The sequence below is a fragment of the Embiotoca jacksoni genome, unplaced genomic scaffold, assembly GCF_022577435.1.
Source record: "Embiotoca jacksoni isolate LCO1_2020_lvr unplaced genomic scaffold, fEmbJac1.0.p SCAF_5, whole genome shotgun sequence".
NCBI classification, from domain to species: domain Eukaryota; kingdom Metazoa; phylum Chordata; class Actinopteri; family Embiotocidae; genus Embiotoca; species Embiotoca jacksoni.
The window spans coordinates 15030996-15053690 of NW_027185403.1; the positions used below are offsets into that span (position 1 = coordinate 15030996).

General features: G+C 39.5%; 2 protein-coding genes across 3 annotated transcripts in view; both read right to left on the minus strand.

Moving 5' to 3' along the window:
• Positions 1-4155, minus strand: part of ebf1a (EBF transcription factor 1a) — a 55941-nt gene extending 51786 nt beyond the window's left edge. For both annotated transcript variants that reach the window (XM_069170398.1, XM_069170397.1), the window contains exons 1-4: positions 3371-4155; positions 2408-2564; positions 1251-1314; positions 414-469 (exon numbers count right to left, since the gene is read on the minus strand). In XM_069170398.1, the coding sequence (XP_069026499.1) occupies positions 414-469; positions 1251-1314; positions 2408-2564; positions 3371-3504 (411 nt within the window). In that variant the 5' untranslated portion in view covers positions 3505-4155. The remainder of the gene's footprint in view (positions 1-413; positions 470-1250; positions 1315-2407; positions 2565-3370) is intronic.
• A 7357-nt stretch (positions 4156-11512) lies between these two features.
• On the minus strand, positions 11513-13839 carry il12ba (interleukin 12Ba). The gene is made up of 7 exons (XM_069171212.1): positions 13752-13839; positions 13367-13654; positions 13155-13260; positions 12606-12844; positions 12328-12500; positions 12034-12155; positions 11513-11651 (listed from the first exon to the last, which is right to left on the minus strand). The coding sequence occupies exons 1-7, from the start codon at positions 13837-13839 to the stop codon at positions 11609-11611; spliced, it is 1059 nt and encodes a 352-aa protein (XP_069027313.1). The 3' UTR covers positions 11513-11608.
• Positions 13840-22695: the final 8856 nt, after the last annotated feature.

Genomic DNA, 22695 nt, shown 5'->3' on the forward strand with positions numbered 1-22695 from the left:
CACACACACACATACACACACACACACACACACACACACACACACACACACACACACACACACACACACACACACACACACACACACACACACACACACACACACACACACACACCATTCCCACTTACAGGCTGCTGTGTGGAGGCAACGTATGAGGACACATGTCCTCTACTTTTCTGGGCCTCTGTAAATGTATTCCACAGGTAAGACAGGTCGTTTATCAAGCCGGCTGTGCTGTGCTGAAGTTGAGGGTCTCAGACACAGGCATGCAGCAGGGCCGGGGTGGGGAGGGGAGGATGATGAGGAGGAGGAGGGGGTGGGGGAGCTGGGTGGAGGTGGGGGCAAGATTCAGACCAACACCACTGATGCAGAGTTCATTTTTCTAGCCTTTAGTTTAATGCAGAAACTCTTACCTGTTTAGTCATAGAGTCAATGAGACGAACATACAGATCCTGCTCTGTCCTGATCCCTGCAGAGAGACACAGAGATGTTGAATGTAATTTGCAGGTTTCATAGTTTCACATCACATCTGAGGGAAAGCTTTGGGGGAGCTTTCAGATCACAAGTTTTATTCATTCTGATTTCCCCTGTGAGGTGCTTCATGGAAACTGCAAGTCCAAACTCTTATTAATGACTTTCAGTATTTCCTGCCTGCTTGTCAGTTTGGCTGGGACTTGAAATTTGAATTTACTCTCTACCTTTTTCATTTGATCTCTACAAACATTTATTATCAAGTTACTGGTGAAAATAAGCACAGTAGGAAGAAACACGCGTTTTTCCTCAATTATAATCAATATAACTTAATTATTCAATCGAGGCACCAATACTAGAAAAACATTATCGCTAAAAAGGAAAACATTTTAGTTTGCTGCTCAGACTTGTTTATTACTCCTCCCAAAGTAGGCCGATGAGGAAGATAGTATATTTACTGGAGGAAGAAATAAGTACGACAACAACAACAAAATTAAATAAAAACAACAATACGTTTTTAAGTTTTAGGTTTTTAAAGTATGAGTAATATATAAAGCACTTTCCAAAAAGATAAAGGGCTGATCTTTCACAGTAAGCAATTAAATAAATAAATAAATAGTACAAAACACAAAAAACAAAAAAACATTAAAATAAAGGTCAACTGTAAATATATATTCTCCAAAAACGTTTCTTTCCGGAGTTTCCTCACTTTGCTTTGGCGTATCATTCACTCACTGCTTTTGTTATTGCCCCATAAAAATTATGGAAACCAAACTCACCGTTACTGTAGAGGAGCTGTAGTCTATAATGGATCCCATTGTTGGTCTTTTCCCCCGTCGTTTCCTATGAAAATTAAACCAAACAGACCCGCTCAGAGCCAGCGAACCATCTCCTCCTGGGACTTTTACTGCGGGTCCACAACTTGATATTTTTAGATTACGAACACGTTACGTCTATCAGACTGAGATCAAATTCAAATCACTTCACTTTATTTCAATCATCCACACAGCCCAAAGAAGCAAAAATATCTGGTTGGAACTTTTAAAAACGTACAAACATATTTAACTATTCAATAAAATATAGGCTAGAGTTAACTCAATTCCTTGATGATTTCATGGGAAAAAAATATTTACAAAATTGTTTTTGTAATATTGTAGTTCTGTTTACTGTATTTATGGAAAAACAATATGTTTAACTGTTGCTGTATATTTAACTAATTTAAATATTAAAATGACATCACATTTAATTTAAATGTCCCTCTCCAATAAATCACAGCGCAATATAAAAATATATCACTGACCAGCAGCAGAAGGGCATTTGGGTCTAATAAATAATGGACAAGCGGATGCTAAATGCTGATGAATAAAACAAATATTTATAAGTAAACATTCACTTTTACCGCCTCTTGCAAACACGTCAATATTATACTTGATCGACGTTTTTGATGTTTGTTAAATAAATAAAATATCTTGACAGACAACACCTGCAGGAATGAGTTGTGTTGAACTGTCAGGAAAAATATGAGTCAATATCAGCAGCGGAAAACTGAATATACAAGTGGCCACTTATGATAAATTGATCTACATGTCGTTGCGAATATTTTGCAATTACAAAGAAAATAATAATAACAATAATGATAATAATATTTATAGTGATCAGAGGTCTGGAAGTCTTTCAGGAAACCACATTTAAAAATCACATCAGGGAAGCCTTCAGGACCAATGATCCCTGCTGTGTGCGTCTGGCCACTTTGTTAACACACGTCTGGTAATTTATCACTTTGACTTATAACAGATCACTATACTGTGTCAGGCATCAGTCCACGCTCCGCTCAAATTTACACACTATGTGCTTATTTTAAACATGTTATTATAAACGGTCAAAGGATAAAAATACAAATAGGCCTGGAGAGATTTTGTGAAATTTCCGAACTCACCTTTTCCTTCTCTACAAAGTCAATGTAGGTGGTTCTCTCTATTTCCACCGGCTGACCCTGTCGGTCGTATAACGCCAAGACGAAGTGGAAGAAGTTGGACTTGCGGAGGTTGGAGGGCGGCTGTTTCTCGAAGTGTGCCCGAGCGAGACCCACTCCGCTGCGGACACAAGCACAAACCAGCAGCACCCACAACGACGGCAGTTAAAAGAAATTCAGTCAATAAAAGTGCAGCATTAAAGAAATCTGCCAATAAATTCAAAGCCAAAATCGTTTAAGTTTCATTCAGTGCCCATTCTGAAATTAACTTCATGCAATTTTATTAAAAAAAAAAAAAAAAAACTGCACACACTCACTTTATATTTCACTTAACAATAATTGAACAAATACGATTAAATATTAAGCTGATGAAACAAAAATAGATATATATTATTTCACATTAGTCATAATTTGAACAGGTCAACTGCTCTCATGATTGTAGGCCTGCAATATATGTAATAGTGTGATTATTTGTATTTTAAACTTGTCCTACATGATTAAAACTAAGAATTGTATTTTATTTTGTAACAAAACCCGTTAAATTCAAGCATGAAAAATTCATGCAGACTTTGAAAAGTAACCTGCTCTGCTTTACCACAACAAAAACACAAACAACCACGGAAGTAACCAAACTTATTCTGAGCCAACATTTAAACCCTGGATGTCCTAAAGTGCTTTGGGCTGGCTGTGCTAAGTGTGCCACAAATCTGTTCAACACATTTTAAGTATTTTATCAATTCAGACTTTGAGCTAAAAACTTAAAATGCCATCGGGAACAGTGGTTATCCCACAACTACGTCCTCTGGGGACGCACGCTGCCCCAAGTGATGCAGCCGCTCCGTCTTTAACACCGCAGATCTTAATGGGCTTTCTCCCCGCTCTCCACGCCCCGGAGTCAGCGCAGCGCCAAGGCCGCCTCGGGCTCACCTCTGGGCGGCTGTGTTGGCGTCCAGCACTCCGGCGCCCTGCATCCATGTCCGAACCGCGTTCATCCCGGCCACCATGGGCTCTTCTTTCATACTACTCCCACTCCTCTGGATGCTCTCGTGGATGCCAAACATCAAAACGCACCTTCACACTGTCTCTATCTCTCTCTCACTCTCTCCCCTCTCTCTCTATCCTCCTCTCCTTGGCTCCCTCCTTATTTCCCTGCCTCCCCTCCTCTTGCGTCTGTTTGATCGCGCTGTCAGAGGAGCAAAGTGGCGTGGTCTATTTCACTTGGCGTTTAGTTGCGCGCGTGTTTCTCAAAGTAAACAAAAGATGCGACATGTGGAAGGAAAAGGGGAGCTGTCAGCATCCAGGGTTAGCAGCATCTCATGTCAGCGACTCCAGAAGAAAAACAGGGGGAAGCAGCAGCTATGAAGATGAACAACGTGAGAGCGATGAAAGGGGAAGCGCAGGATGAGAGAGGCTGCACTGAGTTGGCGACAGTCCCCCGGATCAAGGTGCAGCTGACAAAAACACAAGCAAAATGTCAGTTTTCTCAACAAACAGTCCACAGTGAGAAAGAAAACCAAGAAGATGAAACGGGTTTCGCCCTCCTTCGCTCCGTGTCTTTATTGACAAAGTCGTCTCTTCTGTTCAGATGAATGAAAAAGGAGATTACGCGCAATTAAGAGGCAGTCCTGGGTAAAAGCGGCTCAACTCGTCGTCAGCTCCTGCTCGGGTGATTTGCGCTCTTTTCTTCCCTGAGGAATCACTTTGGACCATCTCTGGGATGCCAAACAGGAGAGAACGAGTAGGTGAGGGAGGCGTGGTCTAGGAGGCGAGCAGGAACGCCCTCAAACCCACTTAATAACACGGACAATCAGCTGTCCACCAACCCGTACAGCACGCTGTCCGCCCGCCTGCCTGCTGTCCCCGCCTCGTCCCACGCAGTGTCCCGCCCCAGCCACTTAGCCAGAAGCTGTGCACAGTGTGTATATGCGTGCGCGCTGGTTTGTGCCAATGTGTGTGCTGTGTCTTTTTGAGAATGTGTATAGACATTTTAGTGTATTCACGACAATCAAACGCCAACTCAGGGGAGAACATTAGTTTAATCCACGCAGTTTGCACAGAGAGAGTGAAGGGCAGAGTGAGGAGGAGACCCGGGGAGGTTGTAACATCTATCGTCTGTTTGCTGCGTAGTCACTTGAGCTGCAGCCATGAAAATGTGCCCGCATCTGTGTGCAAAACAAGCCCAAACAGAATCCGATCAAATGTTTAAATGAACATCAGATAAAAGTGAATTTGTCTCATTATTATGTGACAAAAAACGTACAAGAGAACAGTGAGAGGAAACAAACGGAGGAGTAGTTGCACCACTTGTGTTCAGATTTAATTGTGTTTACTTCTAGTGTCAGATTCAGCACCACCAACCAAAACCCATATTTTAATTGTCCACATTATGTATGCGTGCGCTTTGAAAAACACAAAACGACTTAAGTTAAACATTACAAATCAAATGTCACTGTTGTATGTTCACATACGAACTGAATCAACTGCGCTGAGCGGTCCAAGTGTTCATTCAGAGTATCAACTCTGGCAGATTATGAGCTTAAGAAAGTTTCAGCTCCCAAAAAGCCTGGCAGCCGCTGCGCACATTTTTCTGCTACAGCCCGCTGGTTTGAAATTAGCTTTGATTAGATGCATTACACAAATCTTGCGGGACTAAGTGCCGAATCCAACATAAATATGAGGATTACAGCTAAACTGTGCTGTGTCTCGCTGTCCAACAATTTGCAATCACTCAAAAATAACTGCCCAAAAACAACAACACCAAAACAAAATGTGTATAAGCTAATAACACAATTTGCATGGTTGCTCACAGAAGCATGAACTGCACAGTGAGCTCATACATGAAAACTATTAAACCAAATCCAGCCTGCAGAAAGTGAGGATGTTACATCTCCCCTCTTGTTCCTCATCAATCCTGGTTTCCCCGTCATTTCTTTGTCAAATTGAATTGTCCGGGGGGCATCTGTTCAATGAGTACTGTTCAGTTAATTATAATGAAATAGAAAGAATGAGAGAGTGTTTTTTATCAGGAGGCCATCTTAGAAAATTAAGATTTTATCAAGATTTGTTGAAATGAAACGGCCTGACACGTAGATGGTGTTGGGATCACAGGCTCAGAAAAAAAAAAAAAAAGGTCAGACATCAGGCTGTAATAAAATGCACACAATTTGATATTACAAAATTATATTATCAATAATCTAAGGCGAGTTTTACTTTCATTTTCGCAATGACATTACTTTTGAGTGACATGCATATCTTCATACGAATGAGTCTCAGCCAGTTGCGCAGTCTGCCTTAAACGGTCATGGTTAGACACCAAACCTGAGCAATCATCTCATCATTGTCTATAGCTGTTTATTTATGTCTCCTGCTGCGGGAGGAGAAATGTGAGCGCCCTACCACGTGAGTACAATAAATAGTGATAAATAAAAGCAACGTGAGATAAAATGTCTCTCAGTCACAGTGCTTCAGCTTTACGCGCGCGCGCGCACACACACGCACGTTCAGAGACATCCTTCAGCACATTTGTTTGATTGTGGCCAGCTCTCTCGCAATGATCTGTCTGCCTTGGTCGGCATGCGGGCCAGCGCGAACACTGGAGGCCTCTGGGGTGGCATATATTTATATCCCCGCGCACTAACACACACTGTTAGCCTAAATATCACCGTCTCAGTGTCCAAAAACAGAGATGTCAGTTGGGGCCCGATGATCCAGCCATGTTAATACCGCGATTTACTAACGCCATGGCACCCAGACGTCAGGTTTGCAAAATATCTCTGATCATTACGCACAGGCAGGGATGCGCACGCCATTTCAACGATGTAAAGGTGTGTCTGTGTGTGTTTATGCGACTCATGTTCAAGTGTCCACATATGGGAAGGCTATTAAAATTCCCTGCGTTATAACTCTATTAGACATTTTGAAGTAACTGATGAGAAAGGAGTTGTAGGCGCTGCCGTCCGCCTCCTCTACAACTACCAGATGTTCTCGTAAATCAAAAGGTTGGGCTGATGATAATAATGGCCTGATTGAATTGAAGGCTCATAAAAATCACAAGTTGTAAAAATCAGGCATATGCTTATGAGAATGGGCCTTATGTCTAACAATATGCTCTCCAGTCGACATAAAAGGAGACAAATAGAGATCATTTAAATAGTTGCCAGGAGACTTCAACTTCTTTGATATCAGCATAAAATGTGTTGCAACAAAAACACATTTTCGCTTCTAAAAAAAAAAAAAAAAGTAGTCTTTTATGGTGGCAAGCTTAAGGTTGTAGTTAGGGATTTAAAAATACAAATATTGTGATTATGACGACTGTGGTCGAGATTTTTAAACTCCCCTAGACAACACGTTTGGCAGGTCCCAATTCCATTTTACCTCAAGTCAAGACTTAGTAAACACACAAGGTGTAATGTTGCCATCTAGCGGCATTGGAAAGACATTACACGGCTAAATATATAATCTCTTCCCTCCACTAAAAGTCGGTTGTATTCTCCAATAGCACTTGCATAGTAATAGCATGCAGATGAATGCCATCTGTCCAAATGGCTACTTCTGTGCCCATTAATTAACATGGTCAGCAAATGGGGACAAGGTCAGTGAGATAGTGGATTCATGAGAACAAGTTGTGAATGTAATTGATCCCGTAGGCAACATCAGAAGGTAAACTGTTTCCGTATAAATAACAAATCATTTGGATTCAGTTTGACCCCGCTGAGTATCAGATGTGGCAAACATTTAAATCTGTTATTGTCTTTAGAGGGAATTATCGGATCATTTTCAAATGTCTTGATTTTGTTGTTCTGGTTTCTGAATGAATACATGCCTATGGTTTTTTTTTAGTTAATGATGAGGCTGAATTTTCAGTTGTAATGGTGAAACAGTTGCATGTCATACGCACAAAAGGCAGAGGGTAACTTCTTTTTAATTTCTGAAAGAGGATATTAAAGGATATGATTAATTTCACAATAAAACATTTGCTTTTCAAAGTGAGAATTACTGTATGTATGTGAAAGTAGGCTATGTGAAATACACTTTTAACATTAAGCTCAACTTTATCATTTTAGTCTCTCTACGGATGTAGCCTATTCAATAAGGAATAAATGGACTAGAAAAAAACAAGAAATATTGTCTTGTGTGTATTTGTACATGTGCAGAAGCTGACAATCAATGGAGCAATTATTTGAATTACTGATTAAATTACTTTGTGGAATCATTGATCATAACCTTCAGCATAAAATTCTAATAAAAGAAAACACCCATTATAAATGTACACAGCCCAAGTTTGTCACATAATAATGAGACAACTCTTCAAACAGAAAACTACTAAAATAAAAATGTCCCTTTCTTAGAATAAATATGTTCACATGTCTCTGCACATTTCCTAAAAGACACATTTCAACTGACATTTTTGCCACATGGCAACTATAGATTTTGCCTATTTTGTTCTTTGCACACTGTATGTGTTGTATGTACATAACTGATCATTTTTATTGTAGCAGTTAATGTAGACTTTCCTTTTTTCTTTTTTTCTTTTTTAACACAAAAAAGGGCATGTGCAGGTTTGACTTTAACCTTTAGTGTCATCAGCACTGTACTAAAAGTTGGGTGAGCACTCTTAAGCCAAATGATTTGTTTTTCTCACCCACCAGGAGGCCCTACAGTATCAGGCTGTGCCGTTATTAAACCAAACTAAACCGCTGTCTCTTTCCCACATTTCTCTCTGGCTTTGTGTTCAAGCCTTAAAAAAAAAAATCAGACAAAGCCAAACACTCAGGATGCTTATTAAGACCACTTCTGCTCAATTCAAGAGGAGTCTGTGTCAGCAACTGACAACATCTGACCAAGAATGTCATTGTTCTGCAGCCAAAATGAACACAAACATGCTGTATAGTGTGAAAAACATAAACTGACCTCCATTAATCAGAGACATACACTGTGTCCCGTGAAACCATGTGGCTCATGTGAGACATGATGCACACACAGTTATGGACCAAGGGCATGATCATGGTGGATGAAACTGCTTCTGAGAATTTTTCTTTTAACTAAAATGATCCCACTACACATACTGCAAACTACAGTTAAAGTGACTAGTCATAAAATTGTTTCAGTAATATTTCAAGTAAAAAACAAACATTTGCTGGCTCTTGCTCTAAAAATCTCAGGATTTGATGGTTCTTTTTGTCATATAAGTAAATGAATATGTTTGAGTTTTGGTCTGTTTGAACCAGACAAAACAATCAGTTTAGTTATCTTACCTTCAGCTCTGGGAAATAAAAATGGGAATTTGTTACTATGTTCTGTGAATTTAGACAAAACATTGAATCCATTAATCAAATAATTGGGGGATGAATGGCCAAGGGAAAAAAAAAGCGATCTCAGCACAGGACTAAATGACCTCACACGGAACATGATCCAGAAACTGTCATTTGAAGAAGAGAATAACTCACACACTGATTCAGATGTGATGTTAAAAATGTCTCTTTCGACTGTGTCAGGCAGTTAGAAGAGATCTTTTATAGTGTCTTTGCATGAAAACTGGAAATGGGGTGGAGGGGGGAGGGAGGGGGAGGGGTTAAAGGATAAAAGTAGAAACATTCCTCAAAAATGTGTCAAGTGCCCTCTGAAACAAGTAAAAGATCTAAAACCTTAAAGGTCAGGGGTGTCAGATTCAACCTTTCAGTATCCCAGCCATGAAAGTACTTAAATCACTTAACCTCTTCTGCTTTTTATGACAGGGAAGTGAGGAGAGTGTTTACCGCAACCTCCTGACCAGCTGGCTTATAGGCCAACACTGACAAGAGTGGCTCACTATTCTATAGGTGTGAAGGGGTAGGTTTGGAATTTTCTTATGTGAAATGGAAATTTAGTAAAAAAAATTATATATATTTTGTGTTTCCACTTTGTTAACAATGACACTGGAATTTCAGGTTTTTTGGGTCTACTTTTTTTTTTTTTTTTTTTTTATCTCCGAAGAGCAATGAACTGCCATAATTACTAATTTTGTGCACTTCTGTTTTCAAATGTAAACATACCACAAAGACACAAAACTGTAATTTTTTCTACTGTTTCAAAAAGATTTAATATGCGAAAACATTTATTTCTAAGATCAGTAACTGTCTTTTGTTAGAGATAAAGGATCACAAATCTCTCTTTTATTTTATCCATGAAATTATATAACATTCTGAAAATGTAAAATTACATAACTTTCAGAAAGGAAAAAAAAACGCTGCCCCGGTTGAAACTTTGATCACTTCACAGTCTGCTCTGGCTTACTGCCATTTCAAGTCTTACACACAGCTTCCAATTAAAGAGGGACCCAGTCTTCTACGCCTGGGGAAGTGTTATCATCCTTTTCGGTTGAATTTTGTTACTTTAGGGGATATAAATCCCCATCAAGTGGGTTTACTCAACCACAAAATACTCTCTGGAAATATGTGAACGGTCATAAGCTGAGGGATGAGAAGAAGAGTTTGCTACACACAAAAAATAGCAATAATTTAGCATATCTTCAACAATATACATATTTAATAAATAGTTTGCTCATCCTATAATGCAGTTGTAAGTTTATAAGTGGTTTTTTTTTTTATGTCAACACATATCTGCACTATATTTGCTTTAGTTTTGCCCAATGTGAGCTTGGATGGATATTTGCTTTAGTGCTTCACTTGCTTGTAAAGAACTTTTCTGAGAAGATAAAACCACTCACAAATCATATGCACACTTTGAGTAGAAGCTGGAATGAGAAAAATAAACTGACAATGCTTTATCTTAAAGTAAAAAACTGTTGGGGGGCAGCACCACAGTAGAGTAACATAAGTAACACTGTCACACACACTGGACAAATATACTTGCATGCTCACAATGAAACATTGTTTAAATGTCAATGCCCTGCTGTCACACTAAACTATCAATACACTGTATGTGAGCTTCCTCTCAGGTCGGGATGTTGGAAACAAAGCATATTGAGGAACTCCGACTGAGCTCAGTTTTCATATCACTTTACACACTTCAGGGAATAGTCTGTTATGTTACGGCCATTAGTCTTTGGACTGATTTGAGTTTTGTCCTGAAGCGGATTCAGTGTAGAATTAAGATCTGTTCACAGCCCTAATGTTGTTCTTTTAAAAAGGTAAAGCACATGTTGGATTATATTCCTCAAAACTGCAATTTCATGGTATAGCTGACAAATCTGTAGTTGCATCCAGGAGGACTGGCAGTGAGAGCAAGAGATGTGGAAGCAAAACACAACACAAAAACCATGTGTCTCTTGGCATGGCATGCAGGAAATACCACGTGCCACATCGGTTTCCAGGCAGCCGATACAATCTAACAACAGAAGCCTTAACAGGATGGAGTTTCTACCAAAAATCACACTCTTACCTAACTTGTCAGGGAAAAGAAAAAAAAAAAACCCTGAGCACCTGATGACTTCTAAAGCCTATTGTTTGTTGGTCAAATAGAAAATATTATTGATGTTTCTGTTCTCTACAAAGCACACAAGTTGCTTGGAGTTTACTCCCCGGACCTCATTAAAGGCTTAAAAGGTTTATGCTAAGATTTGTGCAATAGATTATTCTTTATTTCTAGGTATAAATAATGAATTCAGGAACATCTCACATTCTTGACTTTTTTTTATAAACAGAGTTGAAGCTGTTGGTTATGACTACTAGTATTCAAATAACAATTGAAAACATATCTATTCTCATGGCACTTCCACATTAGACCCAATTTTGGGTCTATAATAATTAATTTTTATGTATAAAATGTATGTTTTGGCTTAATGCTGTTTAAATTATTTTATTTTATTGCTTATTTATTTTTAATGGATTTAATGTTTAAGGTGTTTCATTTTAATGTGGTTTTAGATGCTGTGGAGCATTTTGGTTTACTTGTGTATAAAAGTGTATATCAATAAATATCAATAAACTTTATTTTATTGATATAAAGTTTATATCAATAAACTGGACTTGTGAAACAAATGAAAATATTCAGGACACATGAAGTTGTGATGTCCTGCATATGACTGACAAAAAAAGACTGTGCAATTTAGTTTCATTTATTAATGCAGATAGTAATATTACAAACACCATGTTATTACACAAGATAAATAAACATATGTAAAATTGCTTGATGTATCCAGAGTTGGAATTCTTTCTTCTCTTATGCTCATTTTTTGTTTTGCTGCCGTTTGTTCTTTCTGTTCTTCAGTCTGTAAATAAACACACATGAAAAAAAAAAAAAAGGTTATCATTTATAAATTTAGAATTTTTACTAAGTTTTGAGCATCAAAACACACCACAGTGGGCAGTGAAATTACTGTTTGTAGAAGCTAAGAGGCAAAAGAGACCAAAAGCAGGATGAGGCAGGCAGGCAGGCCAACAGGTACAGAAAGTGATGATTATGAGGCTGCGAAGTACAACAAACATCTAGCAGAAGATTGCAGCTACTGGGAAGGTGTGTACACTCTGGTGTCCTGGCAGGAAAAGAGGCATGTGACAGGCAACACGTGGGAAAACACTGGAGTATAACTGGTAAGCATTACTGGGGAAATAAATGCTGAATGTCCCGTGCAACACCAGAGAGGCACGAACCTAACATGGCTCCAGTCGCTCCATTGTGAGCTACAGAGAGCATCCTTCGCTCGGACACACACGGCCTTAACTTTGCGCCTCACTTGGAACTGACAGATGTCTGTGGCGTGGACTATAGAGGTCTAAAAAAATAAATGACAAATTACATCACTAAAGTTATGCAACACATGCCCCGTCCTCCTCTTTGTTTCAGGTTTGCGGGATTTATTGCAAATCAAAAATGTCATTATTACTTTCACTACGATTTAGGTCTCTTTTGTAAAATGTACATACAAATCTGTAAATTCCTTTTACCTTTGAATGTTTTGAGTCAGCACAGGGGTTGTCACACCTTTTGCATCCATTCCTGAGCTGTGTGATCTGAAAAGTGAGGGGGAAGTAGGAGAAGGGGCTGCTCCAGGAGCTCGGGTAACCCCACTCTATCACAGTAGTGTTGACTTTACCAATCCTCACCTTGTCTGGTTTCACTGTCGAGGGTGGAAGCAAAACACAGAGTGAGATAAAAACTAAAACAGGAAGACAAAAGAGAACAGTTTTCATGAAAGTTAAAATATTCCACACAGCTGTCTCACCTATCTCGGACAAGAGAAAGTGTTTGGAGTAGTGTTCCACCAGGAAGTGCTCAGTCCTCACGTAGACAGTGATGTGGATCTTCTGGGTCTCCTCAGCGTAGGGGCAGTGCTGCTGCTCCAGACAGGAGATCCCGTGGCCACTGCTGTCCACTGAACAGCTGAAGTTACTGTGACCTGAGGAGCACATCCAGCGCCGGTCACTGGTGTCCACAGAACACTGGATGATATCATCAGAAACCCTGCACAACATAGTTCAAAAAAAAGGTATTTTTATTAGAAAATGCAGAAGCTCTCAGAACTTCTCATGGTCAAATGGGCAAAAAAAAAAGGTTTGCAGTAGGAAAAACAGCTATCACTCAAGAGCATTTACAGCTGTATTATTTTTACGTGAAATCTGACCCAGACACATGACCATGACCCTCAAATTAAATAAAGTGCACTTTGTTATGCTTCCTTTCATGAGAAGGTATTTATGGATGCCACTGTGTAGCCTCAGCTCTGACATGAGTCCGAGCACTGTTATTATTGGAGAGCAGTTTGGGAGCTTACCATCGAGCTTTGATAAATGCCACTTTGCCGACGCGACTTCTGTGCCAGGTCCAAGAGCAGCGAAACTCTCCGTTGTAATTGTGAGCAGAGCAGTTTAAATAATCTTCTAATGAGAAAAGTCACAGAACACGAGGCAAATTAGCAGAGGAAATATCACATAATTGTTCAGTTTTACCAGCTATATAACTGTGACATTTTAAATGAATCCATACCTTTGTCACTTTTCACCAGAATCTTGCTCATCTTTGTCTGGTCCTCTTGGATCAGGACCACAGTGTAGTTAAGGAGTGATCCGTCCTTGCTGTGGCAGGTGTAGTTGCCTCCTCCTAAACTTTCCTCAAGCTGCACCACGTACAAATTTCCTCTCTGTGCTTCCTCCACTCCATTTTTCTTCCAAAAAATGTCTTGGCTCTGATTGCCTCTCTTCACGAGCTCCTCAGGTGACTCCATGCAGCTCAGGGGCTGCTGGGCCTGAGAGCCATCCACCTCCAGAACCAGAACTGGCAGGGGACACATTCACACATATAAAGGTTTCGGGAGGTTCAGAAAGAATAATTTGAACTTGGAGTAATGTATTTTCATGAAGATCAAACGTACTGTTGGGCAGCAGAGTCCAGTGGCTGCTAGGATTTAGGCAGCTGACTTGTAAAAATACACAGAGGATGCTGAGAACAAACAAGTTCATCTGAATGACAAGAGACAACAGAGGTAAAAAGTGAGGTGGGGACAGTGATGTGATAAAGGCAAATTAACAAGAAAAAAAGGAGCAAATTGGAAATGCACATGCCCAAAGACCTTACATCTACAAAAATGCAATTAAATGGCTGTTGTAATTAGTGCGTACAATAATTTAAGCTCATAAACTCAAGCCATGCACTTCTATAAACCTTCACAAGCATCTAGCAACCTCGAGAAAAATAACTTCATTAAAAAATGCACGTACAGATAAGAAAAGCAGATAGAAATCAATAGACGTCTTTGTGATTCTGACATCTAATTTTGCCGTCAGGTTATTCTGAAAACATCCACATCCAAGTGCAACCAGCTGATTATAAATACATATTCATAACACTTAAGTGGAACTATGTTTGGTTACTAATCATCACACAGAGTTATAGATTGTATTCACCTTAGCAGTTTGTTTTTCAAAACATGCAGTCGCATATTGTTCAATGCATGGCTGAATATGTTGCATTTATTTCACATATTTTCTTTCACTTAACCTTGAAAAGAATGTAATTAAATTACTGTAGTCATCTTACCTTTGCATTCATGTCTAGATTCAATGGTGAAGCTGTGATTGTGAGCAGGTTATATACTGACATTTCATGGACAAATTTCCCCACATGGCCATGAATAGAAAAAGTCCAAAAGGACTTCACTTTCCATATTCCAAATGAATAGATGAATTTACCCATCTATTACTCACTTCCACCCATGTGACTGACGAAAGCAGGGATGACCACTGACACACTGGCTGCCTTTTAGTTTTTGTTTGGTGCTGATTTTATTATGTGCAGTCCCTGTTTGTTTACGTTTAGGCTTGCAGGATATTTCCTGTTTCATTTCATTTTCATCTTGGTCGGGACCTTTCACACTGGCATCAGTAAAGCAGGGTGGCACATAATGTTAGTTGCGCCCTAAAACCAGCTTGAAATGCCAAGCCACGTGAAATGTCTGAGACAATTTAAAATGTTCCAATTATAAAAAATGTTCCCCTCATCACATACACGATGAGGACACATTTTAAGGTGCCAATTAGCGTCGCAAAAAAAAAAAAAAAAAAAAAAAAATCCTCCGTCGCATCTCCCGAGCTGGGAAAATCACCCAAAGGAAGCTACTGTACGTATCAAATAACGTACAATTAATATGGTGCAAGACAAATAACACGTTATCTTACTATCATACTGGGTTTAACATGGAGAGCAATTTCAGGAAATTGTGAGTGAAAAGAAATTAAAGCGAACTTTTACTTACTACAGCACAGGGAGCAGGCAAAGGTTCAAAACGGCAAGCAAAAACAACGCTGGAGGCTAAAGCGAACGTTTGAATTCTTGCGGGTGAGTAGTGGGAGGTCGAGGGTGGGCCTGCTGCTGCTGCAGCCGCTCAGGGGAGCCAGGTGTGGAGGGGCGCAAGCCCGGTCACGTGACGCAGCAGGGTGACGGCAGGGCAGGTGGGAGCGGCTGCTGAGAGTGCAAGCCGCCTCACGCGCTGTGCGCGGGGCACCAAAAGCCAGAGGGGCCCATCAAAAATGATCACTGCGGGGGGGGGGGGGGGGGGGGGGGGGGGGGGGGGGTGATGAGCAGAGTGGAAGGTGAGCAAAGGGTCGTCAAAGCGGGGCAGGTGGAAATGTTTTGTAGCCTAACGTTTGCATTATTTAGTGCTGTGATGATCAAAATGAATTTACAGAATTTAAAAAAAAAAAAACTGTAGCCTGCAAGGAAATACCCCCCCCCCCCCCCATCTAAGTCTTTTATATTTTCTACAATGTAGAATTCTATGAGTGCAGCAGATGATGGACTGGACATATTACAGTTTATTTGTGTGGCCTTCTTAGCTACCTTTAGCATTTGATTCTTCTATCTTTGCATTCTCTGATAATAAAATAAGAAATGATGTTCGTAAACTACAAATAAGATACACCAGAACACACCAACAGTGCAAACTTGGGTCTTTGGGTATTTTGGGTCTGTCATCATTAGACTGCCTCTTCCATGTGACCCAACTATGGCTTATAGGCCACACTTTGTTTTCACTCTTGGTCTGCTGTTCTTTTCCTGCTTTCAGCAGTTGTGACAACCCTCTATGCAAGCCTATCCTTGTGGGAGTGTAATGAGTAGAGTTGGGCTATGATGGAGACTGAAAAGAGACCTCCTTAATGCGATCCTCCGACTTCACCATCAGTTCCACAGGAAGATGTTTTTGGACGATGTCAGGGTGTGCGGTGGGAACTTCAGCTGGTTCTCCAGGTCCATAGATAACGTATAGCTTTTTGCTGCATCAGGGGTCCTGGCAGCGCCCTTCAGGATTTCCTGGGTCCCGCCTGTGGCTGCTCACTTTGTTTCACAAACGTGATCCTCTGTGTGGAGGGGCATACTCGTCTGCAGTTGCTTATTCTGATGCTGTTCAGGACCTGATAGGGTGCCAGCTTGTCGACCTGCTTTAGAGTTTTCAGGAAGGATCTCAATATCCACAGTGGGCAGTTTTAGGAGTTTAGTTTGCACCAGATGAGGAAGTTTGAAGGAAGAACATGACCTGGATCAGCAACATGATGTACTTTGGTTTTGCCAGCCGGAGTTCTGTCCATTAGATATTCCGATACATGGCTTTCTCCCACCTTCTCGAAGCTCTCTGCTGGCCCATATATACTGATTCTTTCATCCTTAACTACCACCCTCACTTCCTCCTGAACCATCCTCCATCTTTCGTCCTTTTGGCCTCCATAATGTGGAGTCGGTATCATCCCCAGGCCAGCTCTTCTTGGGGTCACTGGTCCCACCATGACATCGTGGCAAAGCTGTGACTCTTCACTTCACAGCCTCCATGCTGTCCACTTTTTCACATTCTTGACTTACATTTTTTGAGGCCCTGTACATGATCCCCTCTTCTGCTTAAGTCACCTTAACTTCTTTCTCTGGGGACTTCAAGGGCATCTGGAGCTTGTTTTTATTTTTTTTATCAGACAGTGATGCTGCTGAGGCTTTTTAGCGCTTCCAAGGTGTCAATAAAGGAGATCGGGACCTCAGACAAGCAGTTGGCAAAATATTATTGGCAGATTGCCATGCAGGTAAAATATTTTACTCACACCCAGCAGCCCCAACTTGTCAACAGCTTTCATCAAATCAAATCTCTACTGGCATTCCAGTCTCGAACATGTAACATACCTAAAGAAGAAAGAGACGAGGCGGGAATATTTTTGACCTCATAGACTGGAATGGCTGTAGAGATTTGGTTTCGGTGTCCTGCTCTGATGTGAGTATTTGCATGTACGTCAGAGGTTTGTAACATCACTTAATGTTTGTGCATTTCTATGCTGATTTGGAAACATCAGATTAAATGAACAGTGCTTAGTGTTTAAAAAGTATGTGCAGTAAGTTAGAAAATGCACATGAATTCCTCTTCATTCAATATTTAGTCATCCTAAGAAACTACATTTGACACATCCTACGATACTGTAGCAAGGTGTGTATCTTTGTGTCACAATGATGTCATCGAGACACGCTCATCGACATGCCATTAAACAGGTTTGGACACGTAAATCTATGTCAGGTTTATTTAAAGACAGACAATTATCTCTAAAAACATTACAGACAGCAATAGGTGACGTATGATGTACACTGCAACAAAAACGAAAAGCAGGAGGAAGAAACACGCCCTGAAAGTGAAACCAGGAAAACAAAATGAAATAGGCTAGCCAGGGATGAAATAATGGACAACAAATGGGTAAAAGATATTGTGATAAGGCTTAAAAGAAAAAAAAAAAGAAACATGAGCTGGTCAGAAGATGGGACATGAACAAAGAGATAGATAACAAAGATCTGCATATTTTAAGGCCTGTTCCTGAACAGTGTTTGTCAAATAAAAGCCTTTGAACAGTTGGTGGTGCCAAAACTGAACATATGTTACTTGCACACATTGCAAGATTAGTTGAACAAAACATCTTAAAGCATTCACAAAGTATTAAAAGGTATAGTGAGAGAGGTGTAACGTGAACAGCATATCTATTAAAACTAATCAAAATATCAGTTTTAAAATAATTGCTTTCTTTCATGATTCTTCCTTCATGTATTTTAAAACTAGTCATTCAACACTGTTTGGTCTGTGATAAACAGGTTTCGGAGTAGATGGTGTCAATGAGGGAGTTTCTATTTAAGCTTTATTTAGACTCAGCAAAGTGTGACGGTTGGGTTAACAGTCAGCAGAAAGGAGGGTAGAAATGCAGACCACGAAAAGATAACAAAAAGATATCCTGTGCGTGATGAACTTGCTTCGTAGTGCAGGCCCCTATGGTTTTAAGCCACAGACAGGTTTGCAAGAGAACTGATAGGAAACTGGTGACAGGTGTGTGATTGAGCGGGGAAGGTCAGGTGAGTGAGACTACGGGGAAGGTCATCCAGGTGCTGGATCAAGAATGGCAGGTCTGAGAGTCAATGACCAAATTACACTATAAAACATATGTAAAATTAACATGCATAATTCCTCCATACAATCTATTCATGAAATGTTAATTTCTCATCATACCACACAGAGTATTTCTTTCTGGAAAATGATTGGTGATAACCTAATATATATTCAGTGTTGGGGAGTAACTACTTACCTGTAACTAAATTACAATATATATGTGATCCATCTCAGCTTTAGAAACAAATGTGACCTAACTGTTTAAAACAGTTTTTGATTGGTTCTCTTCTCCCTCGTGGTCCAATAAAATCAATGTGCATTGCTCTGAGAAACCATGCCAAGGCTGTTAGTCATTTTGTTGGATAAGACAAAGGTATTTAAAAAAAAGTCATTTAGGAACCAGTGTTAAAAACTTTTGAACAGTATTCAGCCCTGTTGATCGTTTTATCAGAATCAGAATCAGAATCAGAATTAGAATCACTTTATTGACCATGTATGTTGACACATAGAAAGAATTTGACTCCGGTTATAGCTTCACTCTCAGCGTCCAAAAATAAATAAAAAAAATCTCAAAACAGATACACATAAATATAAATATAAAACATAAATAGACATATTTACAGCATATCATTACTCAGCATTAAGTCCACCTGAATGTTGACATGGTTTAAGGTTAACAGAACATTTTTCCTTCACTTCAGTCAGTTGTGACTTACATTATTGTGGTTTGTTTTGGTGGTTGTGCTTTAATTCAAATTATGTTGAAGAATTTTTAATAAAAGTCTGTTGAGAGGTTTATATTTCCTCATTAATTCGTTCTTTCTGACTTTTCCGCTGTATTACCTCAAACATTAGTTAGAAAAGTAATGAAAAAGTAACCAAATTTAAGAAGCTACATTACTTTGATGAAGTCAGTAACTTAGTTATACTACTTAATACATTTGTTAACAGGGTATCTATTAATCTGTGACTTATGACATTTCAAAAGTAACCTTGCCAACACCATTTATATTGTCGACTATGAGATATCAGAGAGTGCCATAAAAATGTTGGTCTCAGTCTCATGGCCTACAGGAAGTCATTTGTGTTCATCTGTCCTCTTTTTCCTTATTGTTGGGGGTGAGGAATCTGTCCAGTTTTTGAACTTTTTTTTACTTGCTTGTCAGATGTTAAAGGTGATACTCTTGCAAATGATAATCTGAGGTCTGTGTTAAATTAAGGTGTTATCAACTGATGTGTATTCTGAACATATTTGTTAATGTACTGTTAATGTGTGACCACTAGATGCCCCCACAGGGTTACAGGTGTTCTGCCAGTAGGCTTAAGGACATTTTCTATTTGAAATGAAAAGCTGTTTAACAAGTAAAAGTAATGTTCAGAAACGCCACTTATTACATGTTTGTGGTTTGATTAGCTGTACAGTCATCCCAATTGAAGGAATATTGTTACATCACTATCACTGGGGCAAAAGTGCACTTTTTGTCAGCGAGATTCAGATTTAATTGAGAGCGGCTGCTGTTCTTGCTCAAGTGTTACAACTCAATGTTCTGCAGCTGTTGAGAATTACACAGATGGGCAAGAGGCTCCGTACGGGCTTGTGATCTGTAACTGTGCACAGGAATGTCTCCCAGATGCCCTCAAACCACAGCAGCTGGAATGAAATCATGATCTCATTTGAGAGGGATGGAAAGTGTAGGGAAATAAAAGGGGGGAAAAAGAGAAGACAGTAATGTGTGTGTTCATGTGCTTGTGTGTATAGTACAGTGAGATGAAGGAAGGAGCTGACTGGGATGAAAGGTCAATAAAGTGCTGGATTTTGGGCCCTGATCCACTGCCCCTTTCTCTCTTTAGTGTTTCTGAGCAGACAGATTTGTTTCTCAACCTCGTTGGCATTCATATTGTTTTGGTAGGCTTTTTTTAAAACTCAGCTGAAGTGTTCAAGTAATTTTTTTGGGTGATGGGATCTGTATTGTTAATTTAATATGTGTAGCATGATGAATGTGTAGCATGATGAATGTGCACATTCAGCGCAAATTCATGGAACTTTCTGTAACTGGAAATGTCACATACTGTACTTTAGTTCTTGTTCTTGACATTCCTCTTTACAGAGAACCACTCATTAATATAAACCAGATTTACTGCGGTAAGGTAATCAAACTGTCAAGTGAGGAATTTCCAACAGTGTGAACTCCTTTGAAAGTGAGGAAATTAGACTAAAGGGAGCTGAGGCGGAATTGGTAGAAAATTATACGACAGCTTCGTAGTCAACGGTGCTCACCTCTTTGATTCCATTCATGGTTGATATATTCTGATCCTACATGGAGGACATTTAACAATTCAAATCGAATTAACGTGTCAAGTGCTGTTCTTTACTCTGTCATTTACACTCTAGTATAAGTATGTATTTGAGTTCTGTTTAATTTTAAGACATTTATATTGAAGACAGTGTTCTTTTATTTTTTTTTATTGTTGCTAATTATAACTAGTCTAAGTTTACAGCCGCATTATAAGGTCTGTTAGGCTGAATTCAGCTGTGCAAATCCTGATCAGAGGCTCTTTCAACCTAACCAACTGTACTGAATCATCGTCATTGAATGAATCAATAACATTGAGCGGTGAAGTCTGAGCAGCCCTGACAGGTGACTAAGAGCACTGCTGATTAGAACCTGATCAGAATCTGAAAACTGTCCAACATAATAGGTTGCTGAGTCATTAACCTTATGAACTATATTGTATAGGCCAGTATTGTGGTGGACTCAATGCGGCAGCTGAGACAACAGATTGGGCATAGTGCTGAATTGAAGACATTTAATTACCCTAAATTGAACCTGTATGACTGGTGATGCCAACAAAAAATATGTCTGAATGGTGAAAAAGGCAAAGAAACTATGTATACATCTGCTCACAATGACAATGGAGCTTGCTGATGTTCCTGATGTTTACTGTTTTCATCATCTCAGTTTAACGTGTCCGCACGCTAACATGTTGTGATACGACAGACAAAGTAAAGCTGTGGATTATTGGATGTTCAACATTCAGCAAGTATTTAGTTTTCAACAAAAGCTTTGGAAAAACAAAAGATTTGACACCATTTGACATTATGAGGGAAATTCAAGGAATCACCAAATCCTGCATACATTTCAGTCACTGCCATGAACATCTGCACAAAATGTCACAGTAATCCATCAAATAGTTGCTGACATATTTCACAAAATTAATCAGACTGACCAACAGTGACATCCCTGCATCCTTAGGTTAAAAGTACAGAAAAGAAGCTATTTTACCATTACAATAAATATAAACAGACACCCTCTCAAGGTCTTCCTCAGCAAAAGGAAAAAATGTAAACATGAAGTTCTATGTGTCATTGTGAATAATTGCCAATTATACAGTATCAACTGTGTCCTTTCTGTGAAAGATTTGACAAGTGGGTGCATTCAGCAACTTTGTTGAAGAACGAGCCTGAGGGCTCTTTCACCCTGTATGTTTGACCTCCAAAATAAATTGTTGAAAAAATAACTTAATCACTACAATTTAGTTGTACTAAGTTATTGGAGATGCCTGTATTCACATTACAATAATAAAAAAAAACCTCAAATTGAGTCAGTTTTACTTTAACCCTCCTGTTGTCCTCAGGTCAAAATGACCCGCAGCTGTGTTCAACCAAGTTCTATTTTATTTCTATATTTTTTTTATATTTTTTAGGATCATTGGTGATCATTCTTTAAAGAAACCCTCACAGCCTCCTTGTCACCGATGATTCCAAAAAATATGAAAATAAAAATAGAACTTGGTTGAACACAGCTGCGGGTCATTTTGACCCAAGGACAACAGGAGGGTTAAATCAAATTATCTCTTTACAGAACTCAAGCAAATGGAAACAAATACCAAAACCAAATAAGAGAATTCACAAAGTTCAGTAAGTTTTAACGCAAGACTTTAACTGCAGATGTAGAGTTATTAGTGAAGCCGACATCCTACACTGCCACAGCCCCTATCGTCTTCTCTCAGGGAAAATGTAGGCTACGGCAGTGCTGTTTATCGCCCTGTCTCAGAAGAACAGGGTCAGTGAGGGGTAGCCTGCTGGAGAGGAGTGGGTGGGGGGATTTTCTCCGGCTTTATATCACCTTTTACCATACTGCCTATAAAGTTTCTCCTCAAGCACTGAAGACAAGTCACTGTGTGTAAGTTTTGGCACAATGTTCATCCTACAAACCCGTTAAGAAAGTGTCGATCAGGTGGTCTGACGGTTTGGCTTTAACAATGAGGCCTTTTGTGTGAAGTAGTCTTGTTTTCTTTTTCTTTTTTGTTCCGGTATTCTCAGGGAGAAACAATGATTTTCTCAACAGACAAGAGAGGCGGAAGGAAGCAATCAATTAAATAATACAGTAATTCCAGAAAATGTTTAAGACATTGATTT